The 20,889-nt window shown below is 42.1% G+C and overlaps 6 protein-coding genes across 6 annotated transcripts; 2 read left to right on the top strand and 4 right to left on the bottom strand.

Moving 5' to 3' along the window:
* Positions 1 to 97: 97 nt before the first annotated feature.
* On the top strand, positions 98 to 3,002 carry LOC131881963 (uncharacterized). The gene is made up of 4 exons (XM_059229000.1): positions 98 to 331; positions 900 to 1,062; positions 2,235 to 2,350; positions 2,421 to 3,002. The coding sequence occupies exons 2-4, from the start codon at positions 908 to 910 to the stop codon at positions 2,849 to 2,851; spliced, it is 702 nt and encodes a 233-aa protein (XP_059084983.1). The 5' UTR covers positions 98 to 331; positions 900 to 907; the 3' UTR covers positions 2,852 to 3,002.
* Positions 3,003 to 4,476: 1,474 nt separating this feature from the next.
* LOC131881605 (uncharacterized) lies at positions 4,477 to 5,473 on the top strand. The gene has a single exon (XM_059228550.1). The coding sequence runs from the start codon at positions 4,874 to 4,876 to the stop codon at positions 5,390 to 5,392; it is 519 nt and encodes a 172-aa protein (XP_059084533.1). The 5' UTR covers positions 4,477 to 4,873; the 3' UTR covers positions 5,393 to 5,473.
* A 9,245-nt stretch (positions 5,474 to 14,718) lies between these two features.
* Positions 14,719 to 15,929, bottom strand: LOC131881515 (MAPK regulated corepressor interacting protein 2-like). The gene is made up of 5 exons (XM_059228434.1): positions 15,666 to 15,929; positions 15,435 to 15,597; positions 15,244 to 15,359; positions 15,072 to 15,179; positions 14,719 to 15,013 (listed from the first exon to the last, which is right to left on the bottom strand). Exons 1-5 carry the CDS (start codon positions 15,715 to 15,717, stop codon positions 14,919 to 14,921), a joined length of 534 nt encoding a protein of 177 aa, XP_059084417.1. The 5' UTR covers positions 15,718 to 15,929; the 3' UTR covers positions 14,719 to 14,918.
* A 59-nt stretch (positions 15,930 to 15,988) lies between these two features.
* Positions 15,989 to 17,497, bottom strand: LOC131881332 (membrane-bound transcription factor site-2 protease-like). Its single transcript, XM_059228207.1, has one exon. The coding sequence runs from the start codon at positions 17,495 to 17,497 to the stop codon at positions 16,031 to 16,033; it is 1,467 nt and encodes a 488-aa protein (XP_059084190.1). The 3' UTR covers positions 15,989 to 16,030.
* Positions 17,486 to 18,401, bottom strand: LOC131881430 (dynactin subunit 5-like). Its single transcript, XM_059228324.1, has 4 exons — positions 18,207 to 18,401; positions 17,958 to 18,145; positions 17,780 to 17,891; positions 17,486 to 17,703 (listed from the first exon to the last, which is right to left on the bottom strand). Exons 1-4 carry the CDS (start codon positions 18,252 to 18,254, stop codon positions 17,497 to 17,499), a joined length of 555 nt encoding a protein of 184 aa, XP_059084307.1. The 5' UTR covers positions 18,255 to 18,401; the 3' UTR covers positions 17,486 to 17,496.
* Positions 18,402 to 19,282: 881 nt separating this feature from the next.
* LOC131882451 (PRELI domain containing protein 3B-like) lies at positions 19,283 to 20,556 on the bottom strand. Its single transcript, XM_059229601.1, has one exon. The coding sequence runs from the start codon at positions 20,306 to 20,308 to the stop codon at positions 19,613 to 19,615; it is 696 nt and encodes a 231-aa protein (XP_059085584.1). The 5' UTR covers positions 20,309 to 20,556; the 3' UTR covers positions 19,283 to 19,612.
* Between the last annotated feature and the right edge of the window lie 333 nt (positions 20,557 to 20,889).

The raw sequence follows: 20,889 nt of genomic DNA, 5'->3' as shown, positions 1-20,889 counted from the left end.
CAGCAGTTCTTGATGCATTTGTTGGCTTAGGAGCACCACACCGACAAACTTGAGCTAGGCTTGCTCTACTCGGTAGCGGAGGGAACTTGGGAAAGCTTGCTAAACTGAAGATTAAGCCATAGACTACGACAACGCAAAGCATCACTTCCTTGTTATTCCATCAAAGATAAACAAAATTGCTAACCAATCGCGGACAGAACGAGAGAGAAAGTGACTTTGATGTCCTTTGTGACAAAAAAGGACAAGATGCGAGTGTAGTCGCACATTAATGCGTACTCAAATGGTTGTATCCACAAGAAACGTCTTGCTCAAAGTCCGTTGTTATAACTAGGTAAGTGATTTTTCCTCGAGTATTCTCGACACTCTCGCGTCATCATGAATCTCTTGGGAGGCATCAATTCAGATTGGAAGCCCTTATTATAGCATCCTCTCCATGCACTGTAAATATTTTTCAACAAATTCAGACATGGTCAATCTTCAACCTAAGAAACTTGAAGGTCTTGGCACCTTGTAAGTAAATTTTACTTGTATTCAAAATACAAGTCTGCGAGTGTAATCACACATTAATGCGTACTCAAAGTGCGTAAAGCAATATGTTATTGTCGTGCTTTTGCGGGAATTGCCTTTGGACAGCATCCAATTGTAGTGACAAGGCGTAGGGAGACTGCGAGATTTTCGTTCTTCTCTCTCTCGCTCTTGCCTTCCCATTTTTGGGCGGAAATCGGTACTCTCAACTCTTACGAGTATGTACTGTGGTGTTTTCTTTTTCCATTGGGGATCCTCAATCCCAAGAACGAGATAAATGGGTGGATAGATGGGCCTTCAGTTCATAGGAAGCATTCCTAGGAAGCGGAACTAAGTTACTTCATTCACACTCGGCAACACTTTTGTTGATCTAGACTAAAAAATGTCGAAGACTGTCAATGATTGGGAGGACCGGATTGAGTTCCGACTGCCCAAAGGCCTAGAGGACGAGGACCTTATGTTGGACTTTGTCAATCAACATTTCATCCCTTTGGAGCCGTTGAATGTGGCGATCAATCTCTGTGAACCCGGTTACCGGTAAGATATTCTTCAATTTGATCAAATCCAAGGACATTTGAATTTTTAAAGCATATCATTTGTAAAAGTCAAAAAGGTTCGAAGACAATCAAGTTAGATAGATGTTGTTTGTTTTGGTGGTTGCAATTGCAATTTAGTCTAATATGTTGAAAAATACAGCGAAGCGTAGGTTTGTGGTTTAATGTCACCCAAACTCAATAAAAGGTATTTTATTGTCGTGAACCAATATTGGATAAAAAAATTTATTACCATGACAACGAACAGTTTCTCAAATCAGAGTCTATCACCATTACAATCTATGTACATTAAACAATCTGAAAGATGTTCTACAACTTGGGCGAGATCCAGGGGACAGTGCTGTAGATTGAACATATTTGTAAACAAGCAACAAGTGGAAAAAGGGAACAAAAAAGTAAATACGTCTGACTATCCTGGTTTTTATTTTGCGATTCTGGAGTTGTGCGCACAGGGCACAACACCAACAAAATTCGCATCATAACTTTCAATGCCACTGTGGACAGGGGGACTGCCAATGTCCCAAAGAGGGTCAGGACTCGCCCAGATCGCACGTAGGACTTTGTGGTGGCTGTACAAACAAGGATTTCTGAGAAGGATGGAAAGACAACAGTCTGTGGGTTGGCACGTGAGTTTGACGTTCCTGAGAGGACCATGGGACGTTTGGTCAAACCGGACTTGGGCTTGAAATTCTGCAGGGCTTGCACCAAGTTTAATTTAGTGATCCTGATATCAATTCACATAGAGTGTGCAATCTAAAGCATTGAACCCAGTCCAAATTTTCCGTTATCATTGAAAAATGTTCCATTGAACAATTCAAATTTCGGAAAAAGACATGGGCGTTTTCTTTATTATCAAACACAACTTTCTCAACCCTATTTCGAAAGTGAATCAAATATTCCCTTGCGTGGTGACAAGTTTCTCGCGTTTCGATCATCAACCGAGATATTTCTCTCAAATTTGTGGAAAACTTTTAGAGAACGTATTTTTATTTTTGCCATTCTCTGTCGGGTTCAATAACTTTTCATTTTTCGTTTTGCCATTTAGGTGGTTAGGATGTGAATGAAAGGTTTTCAACAAATATGTAGACTAGGTAAAACCTTGACAACCGCGGTAATGAAAGAGGCAAACCACCCTGATTCATGTGTTCTTTTCAGTATGTTATGGTTCGATAACTTTGTTCGTGCCTACATTCGGGAGAATCTATCTTTAATGGCGTTCGACACAATAACTAACGACCTTGTTGGCGTTGCCATTTGCACCGAATGCAGACGTGAGTACTTTCATCATCCATGCCAAGTCTCCAACCAAACGGCCATTTGAAATCGAACTTGAACTTCCAGCCGAATCCGACGATAAAGAGGAATCCAATGTCGACGAAAAGAAGGATGAAAACGTGCGTTGGGGCCAACGCCCTCGGAAGTTCGGCAAGATTCTCGAACTTCTTCAGGAACTGACCGGGTCCGTGGATCTGTTTGCCAAGTATGAAGTGGACCGATATGCTGAGTTCTTCATCTTGTGTACACACTCGGGCATTCGATATCCTGGGTTGGGTACTAGATTGTCCTACAAAATCATGGATGTGGTCAAAGCCAAAGGGTTCAATGTCATGGTGACGGAGGCTACGAGTTATTTCTCGCAAAAGATCTTTGCTCGTATTGGTTTCGACACCCTGAGCGAGATTAAGTACGACAAATACAAACCAGAAGGAGAGGTCCTTTTCCCTCAACACAACAACCACGAGGCTATAAAATTGATGGTCAAAAAATTGTAAAATGAGTCAGCCATGCATCGAAGTGTCAAAATTTGTAATGTTAAATATAATTATAATACTCAGTCGTCTTCTAACAATTCTGATCCTTTGTCAAAATAACGATTTTACATGTAAAAAAGAAATAAGTCAGAAATAAATGCCAGCTTTTTCATTGACGCTTTATGTGATTAACCTCGCCAACTAAAAGTCGCAGAACTAATTTCAAGCGCACAGTTCACATCATTCTTATTTGATAAGGAAGAGCAAATTTTGCACCAAAGTGACAGTTACCAGAGACCAATGTCAAGGGGATTCGTAATGATTTAAAACCACTCCTTTGCCAAAGCAGTTGTCAAAACCATATCTCAGATTATGACTTAGGGTTACAAAAAATCGGTTATGATTTGTTTTCAAGTTGTGCTTTTACGTAGTTGAAACAAGCACGGACAAAGTACAAATAACTCGTGAAAATTTGATGCAATTATTTATACGCCTACTCTGGTGGTTTTACCAATCGAAAACTGGCTGATTTTTTTGTTGAGCGGATAGGTTCGTTATTGGTTTGAAAACAAAAAAGAAAACGCAGGTTAACGACGAAAGAAACACAGGGCAGACTCATATCTTGATTTTTTAAGCTCAAATTCATACTTTGAACTTTCATTTAATTACAATTGATTCAAGGTAACACTCAAAATCTTGAACAATAGTATATTGGCAAGAGCCAGCGTTGGTAAATGTTCATTGCTTCAAAAGACTTTTTTGGGGGCAAATGTTTAAAAATCGAAATCTATTGGGAAATGCCCCTCCTTTCCACGAACAAAAGGCGACAACTCTCAAAGGAACCCCAAAATCATTGTTCTTGTTGCTTTAGAATTATGATTACAGAAAACTTTAACTCACAAGTTATCGGAATCTACCCATGAACGCAAATTCAGGGCAACATAAACATGCGCAATCAGGTAACAACAAAAACTTCATACAGCTGTGAAGAAGTACCAGTAATTTTTTTAAGCTTAGCATTGCATTTCCTGGAAATTGTCTTTGATCCAGCAAGGTCAAGGCTGTCGACCGACTCAAGCAGCAGTATTGATAAAACAGGGGACAGGTTTTTAAGGCTGTGTGAGGATAGGGCAAATATTCCATTCCACAAAAACGACAGATCAGTAGTTGCTAGCTTTTCAGGTTTTTACATTTAACCCCTTTTCACATTTATATATGTAATGCTTGAGTGGATCAATACATTTTCAGATAGCTATAAAGACCCTGGACCAATTAAAGAAGACTCCTGACATGAAACTTGTTCCAATGTTGATGATCCTTAGTTTCGATAAGTACAAATAAGTCCATATTTGTTGTTTTGTAGACCATAGTGATTTTAAGTGTCCAATTACGACTTTAAAATCTACCTCGAAAAAAGTCGTATTGCTTTTCCCGAGTACCATTATCATTTTTTTCTTGTTCGACTGTATTGAGATATGGAAGTAAATGGATCAGCAATTTTATTGTAACTTTGTCGATTGCTTTGTTGTCATCAAGAATGAAAGAGAATGCAAGAAACCAGCCACCAATCTGTTCCACACCATAGCTTTGGGAAGAAGGTGCTTGCGGTGGCTTTGTGAGTGGCCTTGTAATCCTTAGAACCTCATGGCACGATAAAGTGGATTTTTATTGGGTTCGCCATCCACTTGATTGAACATACAAACAGGCTCATGAGGAGCAAGCTGTGGAACACTTGTTTTTTGTACCTCCTCCGAAAAGGTAGCTAGAAGTGGAGAGTGGCACTAGTTCCACATTCGTGCCTTGAAGAAAGCTCCCCACTTGGACTTGTCACAGGAATAAAGGTTCCAAGCTCCCATGAAATAACAGATCGAAACCAAAGAGTTCAGTTCCAAATAGCTTTCTACCTTCCCTTCTGCTTCTTCTTCATCGTCTCCTACTCCGGTTCAGGATTGTCACTTTGAGTGATCCAATATCGCAAGAAAAACGACCTCTTCGTGGCAAATCGTTGTCACGGTCCAACTTCACCCTGCTAACGAGGGCAAGATGACCAAGAAAAATAATGAGGCTAATTTCCACCAACTTCAGAAGCGTCAGAAGTCGCTCTCACCCGATCGACAGAGGCGACCTTTGCCCTTGGATCCCATTGAGCAGATGATGCTTAAACGAGGTCGAAGTTCCACATTGCCCAGAAATTCAAAACAGCGAGTCATGACTGCCTACGAAAAAGATCGGCAAGAGCAAATCGATAGGGAAAACCGGATACTCTTACGAAAAATACTCGAACAACATCACGGAATCCGGAGGCAGAGTGTGATACCGGGAACAGAAGCTGCAACTTCCGGTGGAAGTGCTCAACGGCATTTCAATTATGGTGCAACTCTACGCAAATCCAGATCGCCCGAGAGAACAATCAAAAACCTTCAGGACCACAACATCAAAACGAGCCGACAGATCAATCAACAGAGACAGAGGCACAAAAGGGACTACGAAAACTTGCTATTGCTCCAGAAGATCCAAAACGTGCGTCCTTCCAGGCAAATTGCAACCTCATTTCGACCTTGATCATGAGACAACAGCCTAAATTTGTGAGAAAATCAAAGTTGCATTACCACATTGTCATAGTGTGACATAATAAAATTTCATATGAGCACAAAGTTTTCTAAAAGAGGAGGCATATGATTTCAACAGAATTAATGTAGAGGACCCATACAGTTGGTAAATTTGGGTCCAGAACTATCCGATCGAATTGTAGGTCGGATTTTGACGACGCCAATATTGATCAAGAATCATTATGACGCAGAATTCGCGTCGGCCGCCGTCTTCGTCAAATGATAAAATATGGATTCTTGAATGATCACTAAGCCCTCTCGTCTCACCAGTGAGAGGGTTACCATAGTGGTTGAAAAGCCTCTTTGAAGGTTGACAGATATATCCAAACAAATCCTGGTAATTTTTAGGCATATGGGCGTATAATCTGAGCCAGAATTCAATCAATCAATCAGATCACAATTGCTCTTTATTATTCTTAAGATGTAGAAAACGGGAAAAGATGGATTCGATCCGAGTATTTTTCTCAAAACTTAATAAGGCTTTTCGACCACCGTGATGAGACGGGTGAGACGATAGGAGAGGAGACGGCCGCATCCAAGAATCCAGCTTGAATCGTCACCCGATTTCATCGTCCATTCAGGGGAAGAAATCTAAACTTTTATAGGTTGCGCGATAAAAATTGGTGGGGGTGCGTCCATAATAAAGGGCTTCGCTAGAGAACATTTGGTACTCATGACTTAAGCTGTCTACCACAAAACTTATTTAGCTCGCGCAGCGAGTGAGTGACCAGCAGTAATAGTACTGATTAGAGGGCTTGTCTAGCCCTCTAGTACTGATCAAGAAGGAGTAGTGTTTCTGAGCAACAATAATGCGTGTGGCTCTTCTTTCTCTTTTATTTTTTTGTCGAACTTTGAAGTCTTGTTTTCCTTATCATAGGAGTTCACAAGCCTTTTTTGCGTCTCTCTTCTCTTTTCTTGAATGAAGAAAAGTCCTCTTTTTCTAGAAAAAATATGTATCAACCTCCTCTAAGAAAAATACGAGCTTTACCTTTACCTCACCTGATTTAATAATTTGCCTTCATTTCATCAATTTATAAGACTGATGAGAAAGAGGCATATGAAATGGAAAGTGTGCCCAAATTCAGTTGTAAACAATTAAAGTCATGAGTAGCGCTCCTCCAGTCCTTGATCATAGATGTACAATGTCACAGGAGCCCGTCGTATCAAAGAGCTTTGTGATTCGGTGTGAATTAAAATTAAATTTTCGACAGAATTGTTTGAAGATTGTAAGCATTTTCTAAATATTTAGCGTCTTTTAAGATACTTACCGACCATATTAGCACTTCTTCTGGAATAGACATTACTTCAATATTTCACATCTAAAACTGACATCTTTTCTTGGGCTCAACTGATGATGAAGAATAAAGTTGGATGGATATGGTGAGGTTGAGAAATTTGGTCCAAAATACTCAAGCCAAAGGAATATTTCGCTCTGCATCATGTACTTTAGTCCAATGGAATTTGAATGGGAAAATATAAGAAATGAAGCAATGCAAATATAGATTTAAATCACTAACAAATCCATTGTTGTTAAAACCAAACAAAATTTTCAGCTCTGAGCTTTCTTCTTTTGGATAGATGAAAATATAAAAAATTGAAGATTTCTCTTAAAATTGCTTAGAAATATAAAGTTTCGTCAGTTGCCAAAAGAGAGACAATAAATTAAATGGCACTCTGAAGCATGAAAACAGGAATGACTAACAACTAAATTTTGGTTTATTTTAAATTGTTGAAATTACAGTATTTTAGAATGTAATGGGATTACAGTTCCTTCTTCAAAAAAAGGGAAAAAATACTGTGATTTCGTTACCACTGCTTTGCATCTTACCAAAGAGTTGTGAAAAATTGAACCAAACCCAATTGAATCAGATATCTTGCAGAACGGTTGATAAGTGACGTTTTGAGGTGCAACAAGACCACTTCCATGGACTTTATGTTGATGGATATGAGTATGAAACCTCCATACAATAACCTGATTCTTGTAGTCATCCTAAGGTTCAAAAAGACAATAACTAGAAAATTGTTCTACTTTGTTACGCGGTTATTTTATAACTATATATCATAGATTTCTAGACACTGAATGTCGGACGACCGACCACTCGGCTGGTAAAACAGTACAATGGATGGTCTCCTGGGAATTGATTACAAACCGGTTTATTGTACTGTTTAGCCGACCAAGTGGTCAGTCGTCCGACATCCAGTGTCTAGAAATCTATGACTATATACAACTATCAATGCCTACTTCAATGAGTTAAGAGGAAAACAATCAAAGTTAACATAACAAACGCCATTCCAAAAACTGAGAACGACATAAGCCGTCGGCTCCAAAACCACTCTCAGCTTTGTTTACTCCTCTACAAGATCAAGCATCTTCTTCTTGCCCTTTCTGTTCGTCCAAGTCTCACAAGAAAGGAATCTTTTGTCTACAATCCTTGGAAAGAAACTACCACCCTTACTGGCATCAAGCTTTGTACCTCGCCAAAGGTGATGGCTGATTTTTAGCCGTTAGAATGGTTAGAACCGACAGCTAAACACTTCGAACATCTGCAGGCATTCAGTTTGCAGAAGGGGCTATCCCAACATGGTGATCCAATCACACTTTTGGTTGGTGAACCGATGTTTACCCATCTTCAAAAGGCATACCATACGGCTAGTCAAGTAAACGCGTTCATGGACATGACGTTATTCCATAGAGGGAAATCAAAGACAAATGCCCAGCCAAACCACACTGTGCATGCATTGGATTTGACAGTTTTCCATTTTACACGCTTGTCTAGGCAATTATGGTGCATTTAGACGACACTTGTTTAGACACATATTGTGATCACATATTGACGAGAAGTTGGCAATGTGGCACAAATCCAGATTCAGAGAAATTACACCAACCAGTAACTAAACAGAAGACTATCTGTGTCAAATATACTGGGCCTTGACGAGATTACTGGTTCTGAACGATGGCGCGCGATCAGATGACAAAGCTAGGTAGTATTAGTTGACCAAAATGAAAAGTTTGAAAAAATATGAAAAGTTCCATTGGTTTCATTTGTTAGTCTATGACAACGTTTCCTGCCGTCATTACAATGGTGAGTGACTTACTTCAGAAATTCAAGAGGGTAAATTGTTTCATTTGTCGTACTAAAGATAAAACTTGTTTGGTAAATACAAAGCATCTGATATGATTTTATCGCTGGTCATGCTGGTTTGAATGGGAGCTCTGTGCCCGTTAATCGTTAAACTCCAAGGGATATCATATTTGACCACTCAAAGTCATGTCAAAATGCATCTTGTTTCTTCAAATTTCCAACATATCTCGCAAATGCCGTTAGTTTGAACACATTCAAACTTGAATTTTAGTCATTAAATAATTTCACCACAAACAAGATTGAGGATTGTGAAAAAATACCAATTGCAATTGTATCCCTAAGGTCACGCTTAATCTTGGGTTTGGCGATTGCCCTGACCTTGCCTGAGAATTATTTCACATATCGCAGAAAATTGGGAGATAATGTTCCACCCACTAGCTGCCCACTTCTCCGGATTGGCCGAGGATAGGGATGTCCTTCCCAGTTCCAATTCGGTTTCCTGAGAAGCCGCTCAACCACCACGGCAGCCACTCTCCTCTATGAAATTATGCATTCCAACATCAGCAACAAGAGGAGAGTGTATGAATGCTTTGTTGATTTCTCCAAAGCATTCGACAGGGTGGACCAAACGCGTTCCAAGTCTGCCTTCACTATCTGTTCCAGCACCTTCGAGAGGGTTGGCAGAATGCTCACTGGGCGGTAGCTGGCGGGGTCGTTGCGAGATTTCCCCTTACCTTTATGGCCTGGGGTGACCATGCTAATTTTGAACCCATCAGGAACCCTGGAATTTGACAGTGATTTGTTCACTAGGTGGGAGACTGGTCCCGCCAATATCTCAACACCTAGTTTCAGGACCAATGTTGGGATACCATCAGAGCCCCTCGCAGTTGTGTGTCACGTAGTCCTTTTATGATGTTTGCAACCCAGGTAGCATTTGCAAAAGAGAAACGAAATCTGAAATGGCATTTCCTCCTCAGAAAGTTGATCAGATGGCTTGTGCCTGAGGTGACACGATGGTGAACCAGAGGTCCTCTATCCTTTCCACAGAAATTATTAATAGCCATCGCTGCTTCCCCATCAGTGGAAGTGGAGGATCAATGATGCTCAGGGCGGGAGGCAGCATTGGGGAGGGTTTACCAAGTGCCTCTCGTGCTAAGTCCCAAAGGACCCTGGAGGAACCCATGGCCTTTTCAAGCTTGGAGAGGTTGGACCGCAGCTTGCCCCGTTGGAAGAGTTTGCTAGTTCTGTTTCTTAATGTTTTGTATGAGGTCGTGGTAGTTGCAGAGTCCCTCCTTTTCATGAGGGCAAGCGTTTCATTGGAGAGGTACAAACTTGCCCCCCTTCTTACTTTGCAGGCTTTCATAGGTGCCACCAGATCCATGGCATGCGTGATTCCACTCACCAAGAAGTGATGGATGCTCTCCACGTCATCCAACTTATAAATTTCGTGCCAGTTCCACCCATTTAATGCATATCTCTAAAACACACTTAGGATATGCTTAAAGTTCCTGCTAAGAATTGAGGTGAGTGGGTCTGACGACTTTTTTTTAGTCGAACTTTCGTGATCAAGGGCCTATGATCTGATTGGGAGTCAGGGAGAACAGTCACAGTGACGCAGGCACCAAAAACATACGTGTGGTCAATGGTTGATGTTCGGTGAAAGCCTTGGAAGGTGCCATGAGACACCCAAGTAGGACCAGTTGGGATATACTCGAGGCCTGCTTGCTGTGAGATCCGACAACAATTTGGTTAGAAGTGAATGCCAATGGTAGCCTTTATCATCCACCCGGGAGACAATTGCAAGGTCATTAACCAAACACGAAATGTTCACCCTTTTTGATCCTGTTCATTTGTTCAAAACTTTTATACAACATTTTTGAACAAAACATACTTTGAGTGTCCAGACTTTGATGACCCGAAGACAACTTTCAAGCCATCTTTAACCACATTGCTTAGCTTTACCTCCATGAACTCCACAAGCCTGTGAATATTGCTCACAAGTTGAATAAGAAAGTGCTAAATCCACAACCCATTGAGCGGTCCAATGTCATGTTGGCCGAAAGAGCCTCTCAGGAATCTGCAACTGCTGGACTCAACTATTATGGTGATCAAGGATTTCCTGAGTGGAAAATTACAGCATCATTTCTTCAGCTAATCAGAACATGGTGGGACATTGTAAACGTGAAAAAGTATTCTACTGGAAGGAGGAAACGAGATATGAATAAGGAGCCAATTTGCGACAGTGATTTGGAACAATTGGTCTTCCTCTTGAAACTCAGAGCCTGGTAGGAATTGTGGGAGAAGACAGGCAAAAAAGAGACTAGACTCTCACCTGAAACATTCGTGTGTGCAAAGCAAACTTCAGCCGCATTGCCAGCTCTAGCGAAGTATCTCCTGCGCAAAAAATATCTTTTGTTTGTTCTCCTCGGCAAAATCAGTAGTGATCCTATTGAATGACGATTTGGACATAACAACTTGCTGGGGCAAACCACAATGTGTTTCTGTCCGGCAATTTCTTGAAGCTGAGAAGCTCATAAGGCTAAAAAGCCTTGTCAAGTTCATCCACATGAACTTACAAGACGTGAGATCAATCTTTGAAGATAAGAACAAAACAACAAGTGTGTCATTGAGCAGAGCTACAATGAAATGCTAGCACTAATCAGTGAGCCAATAGACATTGCTTTCACTGTAGACAGAGAAGATTCCGTGATGTTTTATATTGCTGGCTATGTTGGACGTGGTCTATTAAGACACACAAAATGTAATTTTTGTATTGACCTCTTGCCCAAGGGTAAAGATGCGCCAGAAAAAACTTTTGTTAATGACGAAAGCAACGAAGGTGCTTTGAGGTCCAAAGCTGCCTTAATTGAGGAAATTAACTGTGGTGGATTAGTGCGGCCTTCTGATCTACTTTTTATGTTCTGCCTTCATGCACACGAGCTCCACAAACTCATCTTTAAAGCTGAAGATATTCACCAGAATTTTTTGTCATATTCCTGCCACAGAAACAAAAGAGTTTTTAGGGACATCCTACCAGAATGTAGGTCTGAATCACATGCCACAAAAGTCATAGGAGTCCTATATGATAGCAGATCTGACGAGCTTACATTTAATTCTTGGCCTAATCTTCAACTGAACAATGACGAGCTTCCCACGAAGCGTTTAATTCTCAAAACAGTCGCTCAAGTATTTGATCCCTTAGGAATGATTTAACCCTTCATTATTGTTGCTAAAGAACTATTGCAGGCCTTACGACAAGACGAAATTGATTGGGATGACGCCTTATCAAAAAGTCATAAATACACTTGGCCACTATGGGTTTAAGATACTCTTCCATTATTATCGTCACTGCATGTATCTGGTTGAAAAGAGCGGTCTCCAGTTCCACAAGGATAACTTTCTTCTGGATAAGACACACTTGAATGCCCTAATACGAAGACGATATTTGATTCAGGGTTCAGTGCCGCAAACTTCACTGCAGAAAACTGGTGCCGCTACGGGAACTTCGGGAACCACTCCCACGAATACAGGTTGAGATACTGTTCGAGTGCATAATCATTCCTTAGACTATTTGGGGCCACTGCACCCAACCGACTGTGACACAGCATATGGGCGTATCATATTCACTTGTCTTTACAGTCCAGCGGTTCATCTTGAACTCACTCTAGACCTAAGTGCAGACAGAGTCATTCATCAAAGTTTTCGTAGATTTACTGCACGAGCGAAGTCATACAAAAATGGTCTATAGTGACAATTTCAAAGGTTTCAAGGCAATCGAAAAGGAACTTCGGTATCTACCTTTCAACAAGTTGAAACTTTGTTAATAGAAAAAGAGGGTATAGCCAATAATTGACCCCTCGCAGTTTCTGAAGATCGACACCAGCTCCATCCGATTACGTCAGTAGGAAGGATCTACAGGGTGGGAAACGAAAATTTAGAATCTCATGCAATTCGCACTTACGGGGTAATCTTTTGATAAATCAAAACTCACGATCACTATAAGCCAAACAACAAACCCATGATACTCTCTTTCTAACGAGTCATCTCAAGCTACAATCGGACGAAAGGAAACGATACAGGAAGCCAAAATGCAACGAGTCCGCGATCAACTCCACGCGGAAATGACCAAAGCTCATCGCCGACATCCTCAATGTATCCCTGGCCACCTTGTAAAACGCCCAAATGCCCATAAAGGCCTCGGATGCGACCTCCAGAAGGCCTGGCAGTAGCGGCTACAATAGGAAGAAGACTGACCTCGTTGGAGAAAGTCAAGGCCAAGATAACAAGATAAGGCCAAGACCAAGTTCCTGCACAAGATGGCTGCTGAGATTAACGGGGACTTGAAGCCATTAGGAGCGCCATTCAGGACGATTTAGGCTTCAAGTAATATGCCAACACCCAAAAGCACCGTCTCATTGAAGCCATGAATGCCAGGAGGAAGATGGTAATCAGCTTCTACAAGCACAATGGTAGCATGGTGGATATCTTCTCAGACAAGAAGATCTTCACAGGATGCAGGTTTGAACCACTGAAATGACAGATTCCTGGTGAAGTCACTAATATCTAGAGGACGTTGAAGACATCTGTAAGGCAAAGCATCAGGCCCAGATCATGGTCCCTAGAGTCGTGAGTGACCTCTGACGAAATAAGATGGCACAATAATTCTTCAAGCCAAAGAGAAAATCGGGCAGATGCCTTCTACAAGATTTTGCCTTGGCTCAAGGATTAATTTCTCTTAAGCAGCTATATGTTGGCCAAAGATGTTACCCCGGCCCACACGTCCAATTTGGCGCAGAACATCTGAGCCAAGAACTTCGTGGCCCTCTGGCCTCATAATTTCGGGCCGTCCTCAAGTCTCAATGCGATCCCACTCGATTTTTTAATTTGGGGCGTCTTGGAGCATGAGCCAAACGTGGACTCCCTAAAGGTCAGCACCACCAAGGAGTGGAACAAAATGTTCTCGGCCTTCACCAAGAAGAGTTACGCCTCTGTTCTGCCTCGAATTGAGGCCTTGATTGAGAATACTGCGGATTTTGAATGTCACATTGAATGAAAAAGGCAGATCTCAATATGCCTGAGAAGCTTGCTTCATACCGCCGCCATTGGCCTATTTTAAAAGTAACTTGAACTTTTTAAATTTAGGTTCCCCACTCTGATTACCGAACGACAATGCCAAAATCGATGAGCGCCCGACATCACAAAAACGGCTCTATCAATAGCCTCAATTTAGCCAATTTTGGTGTCGATGTTCCAACGACTACTTATTCGAACTTCAGTCATCGGGCAAATGGCATCATGGACCAAAAATTGAGCTCAAAATCAATGCGGTGGTCATGGTGAGAGATAAGGAAAGCCAAGATTGGAGAATGGGTGTCATCGAAGATCTTCACAAAGATCCGCAAGACCTTGCCACAATCAGAACCGTTTCAAATGGGTAACAGAGACCGACATACAACACCATACATTTTCAATAACTTAGCATCCTTGAGGCACTTCTGGAGGAAAATAAATAAGGATAGAAGGTTACAGACCTGATCAGTCAACATCCCTCCAAGAAGCAGTCATCATGGACGCATGTAGCTTCCTAACTATCCTGGACTTTGTCATTTACGTACAATGGTATAACGTAAGTTCAAATTCAACCCATTCCGAGGAACAACGCCGCACATCTTCACCTCCCACCAATCACGTGAGTCATTGGACACGTTCATGTGGACTTCAGGCTGAATCTCAGCCATTTGTTGGAGATCCCACTTCAAAGGGCCAGGGACTTAAAGAAGGTGTGCCGATAATCTACCAACGGCAAATTCCTCGTGCAACCGCCCTCAGACATAACAGCCAATTTGAAGGCTTGGGAACGGAGGCTCAACGAGACTCGACTTTCAGAGACACTTTCCATCCCTGTTCAGGTGCCACTTGTTAAATAATCATCAGAGATGACTTATTTCCAAACTTAAATCTGGCCCATTGGAAATGTCGAATTCGATAATAGTTTTGCCCAAAACCAAGGATTTAATTGCGGCAACTCCAGGGGAAAATCATTTTCATCCAGTTGATGAGGAAGAATTAGAGGATTGCAATCAGATCAATAAACAGAGAGAGGCACAAAAGGGACTAGGAAAACTTGCTATTGCTACAGAAGAGAAGGCAAATGGCACCCTTATTTCGACCTTGATCACAAGACAATAGCCACATATTGTAAGAAAATATATGTTGCATTACCGCTTTGTCATGATGTGACATAATAAAATTTCTCATGAGAACAAAGGTTTTTAAAAAAGGAGGCATAGAATCTCAACAGAATGAATATAGAGGACCCATACAGTTGGCAAATTTGGATCAAAAAAACTGATCGAATGGCCGGTCAAATCTTAATGACACCAACTTGATCAAGACTCATGATGACGCAGGATTCCCATTGCCCGAGGTCTTTATCAAATGATGATAGAGACGTTTTCCCCACCAGTTTTCCAGATCAAACGGCTCAAAATCTAGAAAGAAAAGGAAAATTTCAACTTTTTGTCTTTTCCGCGTACAGCTTTTACTCACTTCTTAACGCAGGACTAAGCTCAACTTCTTGATAGTATTGCGCCAAACTGGGCGATGGATTCGCTTGGGCCGAAGATTGGCTGATCTCTTTTTCTACAATGGACCATCCTGAGGGTAATAAACGTGTTAATTAATTTTGCTAGATTACAATAAATGTCACCAAAATACTCACGATCGTTGACAAATTTAACCATTTCTTCATGCTGAGGACTCAATTGTTCTTGGGTGGACTTCAATTGGGTCCGCTTAAGAGCCGGAGAGATGCTTTGGAAAGTGGGAACTTGATTCCTGCAAAATTCAAGATCAAGGACGAATGTTTATTTTGGTGTCTACTGAACCATCCAACCCTAAACTATGTCTTACATTTGTAACCCAGACACTACATTGGGGCTGTTGTTGCTCAAATCAGTCGACGTTTTGTCCGGCCCGGGCTCGGGCTTCGTTTTGTGGGATTTGGACCCCTTCTTGCTAGGTTTTCTGGTCAGATCTCGTAGCATATCCACTTGTTCCAGTTTTTGTGACAAACCTTCAAACAAACATCTTCAACAGATAAGAACTAATGGCTATTTAATCCCTCAATTATGCATAACTTACCTCGCCTCGTTTTCTGAACAATTTGAGTGGGTCCCTGCGACACTGAGTACATTGTGGCACACTTTCACTAAAGGACTCTGGCACAGCTACTTCGATCTCCACTCTGCTCCGTTTGCCGACTACTGAACGTTTCAAAACAAGCATTAATTCCTGCAGCACATCTGCAGAAAGACACGTGCCTTCAGAGGGCCGGAACTCATGCGCTCTGACCAGCCCACCAACGTCAAGGGCGGTTTGGGCCAAAGGTGGTTAGATAATTGAAAAAGTTGCGCAAGAATGCATTTGAAAGTGGAACGACAGTGAACGATAGGGAACAGGGGGACCACAAAGAGTTTGCATTGTTTATTGGTTTAAGAAATGCACGGTTAAAAAAGTTGCCACATTCCGACAATTAGATTAGCCACTAAGAGAATGGATCCAATTATGGTAAAGGTCAGAGATATAATGGATCGAATGCCGGGCTCGAAACAACCGCAGAGCAGGTCCACAAGCACACGGATCATGTGTTGTCCGTCCAAGAAGAAACACGGAACCACGTTTAATATGGCCAGAGCGCCTGAAAAGGATGCCAAGTAATGACAAAATAGCTCAGCCATGTCGGGCAGCCGGGCGCTTAGGTATTGGTGTTTAGGTATGTAATCGGAGGTTGAGATCCCGTGGTAGATTTCGGCCGGATTGCCCACAAAGAGGAAATCTTTTTCGTTCTTCCGTTGAAGCTGGACTAGTTTAGTGCCATTAGTCTGGGCAACATGTAAGCAAATACTACTGGCACTTGCGCATTCCACGGTCTCGTTGCAACCTGGAGTGGCTTTTTCCAAAATTTGCCGCACGGGCAAGCAGTATGCAGACTTATTCGCGTTTTTAGTTGATAGAAAGCAAAGGCTTGAACTTGAATCCTCAACATCACAGCAGTCCTCTGGACCAGACTTGGCATGTCTTTTCGACGTGTCGAGATCCTGGACCATTGAAAATGGAACGCAATGTCCCAAATCCGGACTTCCTATTACCTGTAAAAGACAGGCCCGCCATGTTTTCGAGTCTTGAACGAGGCAATGATGATTAATCGAGGTGACAATCTGACCGGGCTCTAAGCCAGTGGGACCACGGACGGATGAGGTAGCTCCTACTGACGTGAGGTACAACCCCTCATTCGTCGTATAAAATGCCTTACTCATGGTGGGAATCGACAAAAGTAAGAGGTATGCAAATCCAGCCAGAACCACATTGTGCCATATACCGGCGGCAAAAATCTTCAGTTGCTGAAAAGGCCTCAAAGCTAAGAGTTGATCCGTTGGCAGATTGACGTAGGCCGCAGGTAGGACAAACATGAGGAAGAATCCAAAACCGACGACCCGAACGTCTTCTCCAACGGCTGCAATGGCGTGGCCGGCCTCATGAAAAGCACTGCACGATAACAAAGTCAAGAAGTAATACCCGAGCTCACTGATGGGCATATTCACTCCTGGCATAACTGGTTGAAGCACAATGCCTTGGTATTTAGGTCTCAGCTCAGAGTTCAAGGGTACCAGAGCCTCTATGAAAGTTTTAACCAACAGGATCATGGCGGGTATCACCAGGAAGGCCGAAACATATGCACCAATGGTGAACCACCAGTATGACAGTCGTGGTCTCCAATGGGCGCTCCGGACAAAGAAGCGGTTCAAACTTTTAGTGAAGAAGCTTAACCTGAATGGTTTGACCTCAATCCCATTGCGGCTGAGGAACATTAGATACGGATACAACATGCACGATTTGAACACCGTGTCCACAAAATAAATCACAGCATATAGCATGCCACACACGGCCAAGAGGTGAGCAAACAAGGAGGACATTATTGCTTGTATTCCTTGACTGGCATGAAGTTTCGGTAATAACTCTTGGTGAATTCCATCATCATATCTTGGGCGCATTCGGGCAATTCGCCGATTTTTCGAGCTGGAGATCCACCATAACGCGAAAACGTGGGAACGATCGTCTCGGGTGGAACCACGGTGTTATCTTCAATCATGCAGCAATCTTTAAGAACGCTCCTACGGCCCTAAAATTATTAAACGCAAAGGATGGACAGATTATCTCCTCCCCACCAACTTCAACAATAATCAATCCAAACCTACTATGACAACATTTTTCCCAATGTAAACGTAGGAATTGACAACGGCCGCATTGATAATCGAACCTTCTCCGATGTAAACGTGATCCCCAATTTGAAGGGGAAAAAAGGCCACACTAAACCGAATCATAATTTTTACTCCAACCATCACATCCATTTCACTGATAAGTCTTAATACATACCCATTACTAAATTTCTTGAAAGGGGGACGAATCACAGACTTGGGACTGATAATACAATGTCGACCCACACGGACATTGGCCAGATCGCCACGAATGATCGCCTCGCCTTGGACAATGTTCTTTCCGTTTAAAATAATATTTTGCGAGCCGCAAAGAACACTTTGACGCGAGACTCGATTGCCAGAGGCCTAATCGGAGATAGGTTATCAAAATGGGCGTTGAACAGGATGTTACGTTTATTCATTTTACCGTTTCTATGTATTCCTCCTTGTTGAATGGGATCACTGGGAGTTCCATGGCTAATAATCAGTTGGTGACTGACTGGACCCAAGTGGAGCCCCTTAACCAAACCGGATTCTAGAGATTACAATGAAAGACCGCATTGGAATTGTGTGCTTGCAACAATTTCAGCTGTAGACGTTTGTTCTTTCTCGGTTGACTCCGTCCTGCCTTAATTACCTTTCCTTCAAACTCAGCTTTTACATCCATTCACGAAACCTCTGGCTACTTAAAAAATGCAAGTACAGTGGAACCCGCTTATACCGTCTCCATTTATAACATCAATTCGCTTAAATTAACGTTTTCTCAAAGTCCCACTTCATTCTTATACTTTTTTGAACGAATTGACTCCGCTTATAGCATCGTCTCACTCCGGGTACATCGTCTTTTTGAGACAAACTTTTTATGGACTATTTTTGTTGCAAAAAAACCTTTCATTTCTGATTACACACCACTACTGAATAAGCTTGTTTCTTGAACTTTTGAAAAACACTTTTAGGTCTTGTCAATTCGATCTCGAAAAAAAGCCAGAAAACAGATAAAACCTGATCAATGATCACCCCACCTGCTCATTTGATTGCTAAGTAAGCCGAATTCACCTTGCTCAGGAATTTTAATATACCTCCGAAACGAAACAATATTTCAGTCAAACGAAGGAAGCTATTTTAAAATCCTCAGATGATCTTCCAAAGATGCTGGATGCTGTTGTAGACAGCTCAGGAACCCCCTACATCCCAAGAAATTGACGCTGCAGTGTCATTGGTTAGAAGACGCTCACTCAGACGGAAGTAAGCTAAGCTATGGTTAAGACATCGAAGCAATGTCCTTGACAGTTTCCTTGGATATCAAAATAAAAGTTTCAAGAACTGCAGCCTTATTTGAGTTATATATTGTTTAAACACTCGTATTTTAAGATTTATTTGCGTGTTTGACGTCGTTATGCACCTAATATAGAAAATTCGGATATATCGTCAATTTGGCTCGGTCCCGAGAGCTATGACATTGGCGAATTCTTCTGTATATGTAGTAAATGTAAATCTAAAGAGTCGGGTATCGAATTATATTTCTGATTCGTGGTATAGAGCGACATGCGCCATAGAATGAAGGATTTGTTTCTCAGGGTATTTTTTTCGTGAGCAATGGCCAAATGTAAACCGCCACAATTGTCACAATTCAAGATATCAAACTCGTAACTGGTTCAAGTTGAAGCATCCATTTGGTTGCGTCGTTGATGGATTGGAAAAGCTGACAAAGGTCAAAGAGAAATATGAGGGATCACAGCCTTGTGTCAGACATCGCGATGAAACTTATTCAGGCAAGTAAGTCCGGATGTCTAAAGAATAGTAGATGAAGGACAAAAAACGAAACGATTGACACTAAAATGGTGATCCAGCATCCTTCACATCTTCGGCTTGGAGCATCTTGGGCTGCAATTTCAAAATGTCTCTTTGGAGGTCGTCCAGTGACTTTTTGGCCAAATTGACCACTTTATCCTCCACGGAATGCGTCAAATCTGTAACCTCTAACTTGAGCTTATCAATGGATGCGGACAAGCATCGAGTCTCATTCTTCAATTTGTCCACCACCCAATCCATGGCTATCCGGCCTTTGCCCGCATTATTCGACACGGTATTCAAAATAATGCTCTCCATATACGACGTTAACGGCACACCTTGAACCGTGACCACGGTCTCTTGCTTCATCAGGGTCTTATTTGACGGGTCTGTCGGATGCGGTCGATATGACATGCGCTCATGCATTGACACAAAAGAACAAAACGTCAGGTTGATCGAGTCCATCTCCATCAATTGGTTCTTGGGATCCACCTTGGAATACTCATGGGCGTAGCAGACCCGATTGGACCCGATCAAACCCTGCACCCACGGGGCCAATCCCCAATCTGAGGAAATGATCCGTCGGGAATGCATCACACCCTGAGCATCCACCGAGCGATCCAACACATCCGTGCCCACCACAGCTGTGTTGTGCGGATTGGGATACTTTTGCCACTGGCTCTTGGTCACCGTCTCCCAATTGTGATTGAACACGTGCTCACTGGTCCAGATCTTCATGTTGCAACAAACTGAGAATGGTTTGAGAGTCGATAAATGAGTGTACTTGAGTGACTAGAACTCAAGACCTCAAGACGTTGGGTGTGATTGGGACGGATTTCACTCTGGAACTCGTAGGACGTAGGGATGTTAGTTGTTGCTCCTCCGGACGTTTGGAGTATGTGAGGGCACGCGGAAGCGAGTAGGCAAATCTACCTCACCTCACACTTAGTGGATGCGGTGTTGGTCGAAAGATGGCAGCCTGGGAGGTCATGCATGCGACCATTTCGTGATCAGGGAACAAACCCAGTGGCCAGTAAGTCCTGGTCAGAAGTGTGAAGCTTGTGAATGTACAAATATTCAAGCACTTTTTTACTATATTGGGAAATTCAGTACGGTAGAGTATTTCAAAATGAAATGTTAGCTGCGTTTAAAGTGTTTTTCTTCAAACAAATGTAATCAGAAGTGAACGCGGGAAGAATCTAAGTCAAACCCTGAAAACATGACGTCAGAAATGGATGGTGTTGACGAAAATTTTGTAATTACATCATCGGGCAGTACAAACTACAAACTGATGCATGCATTTTCCGATAGAACGTCCT

This window comes from Tigriopus californicus, chromosome 1, assembly GCF_007210705.1.
Source record: "Tigriopus californicus strain San Diego chromosome 1, Tcal_SD_v2.1, whole genome shotgun sequence".
NCBI lineage: Eukaryota > Metazoa > Arthropoda > Copepoda > Harpacticoida > Harpacticidae > Tigriopus > Tigriopus californicus.
The sequence above is the reverse complement of the archived record's forward strand: the minus strand, read 5'-3'. Positions and strand labels throughout refer to the sequence as shown.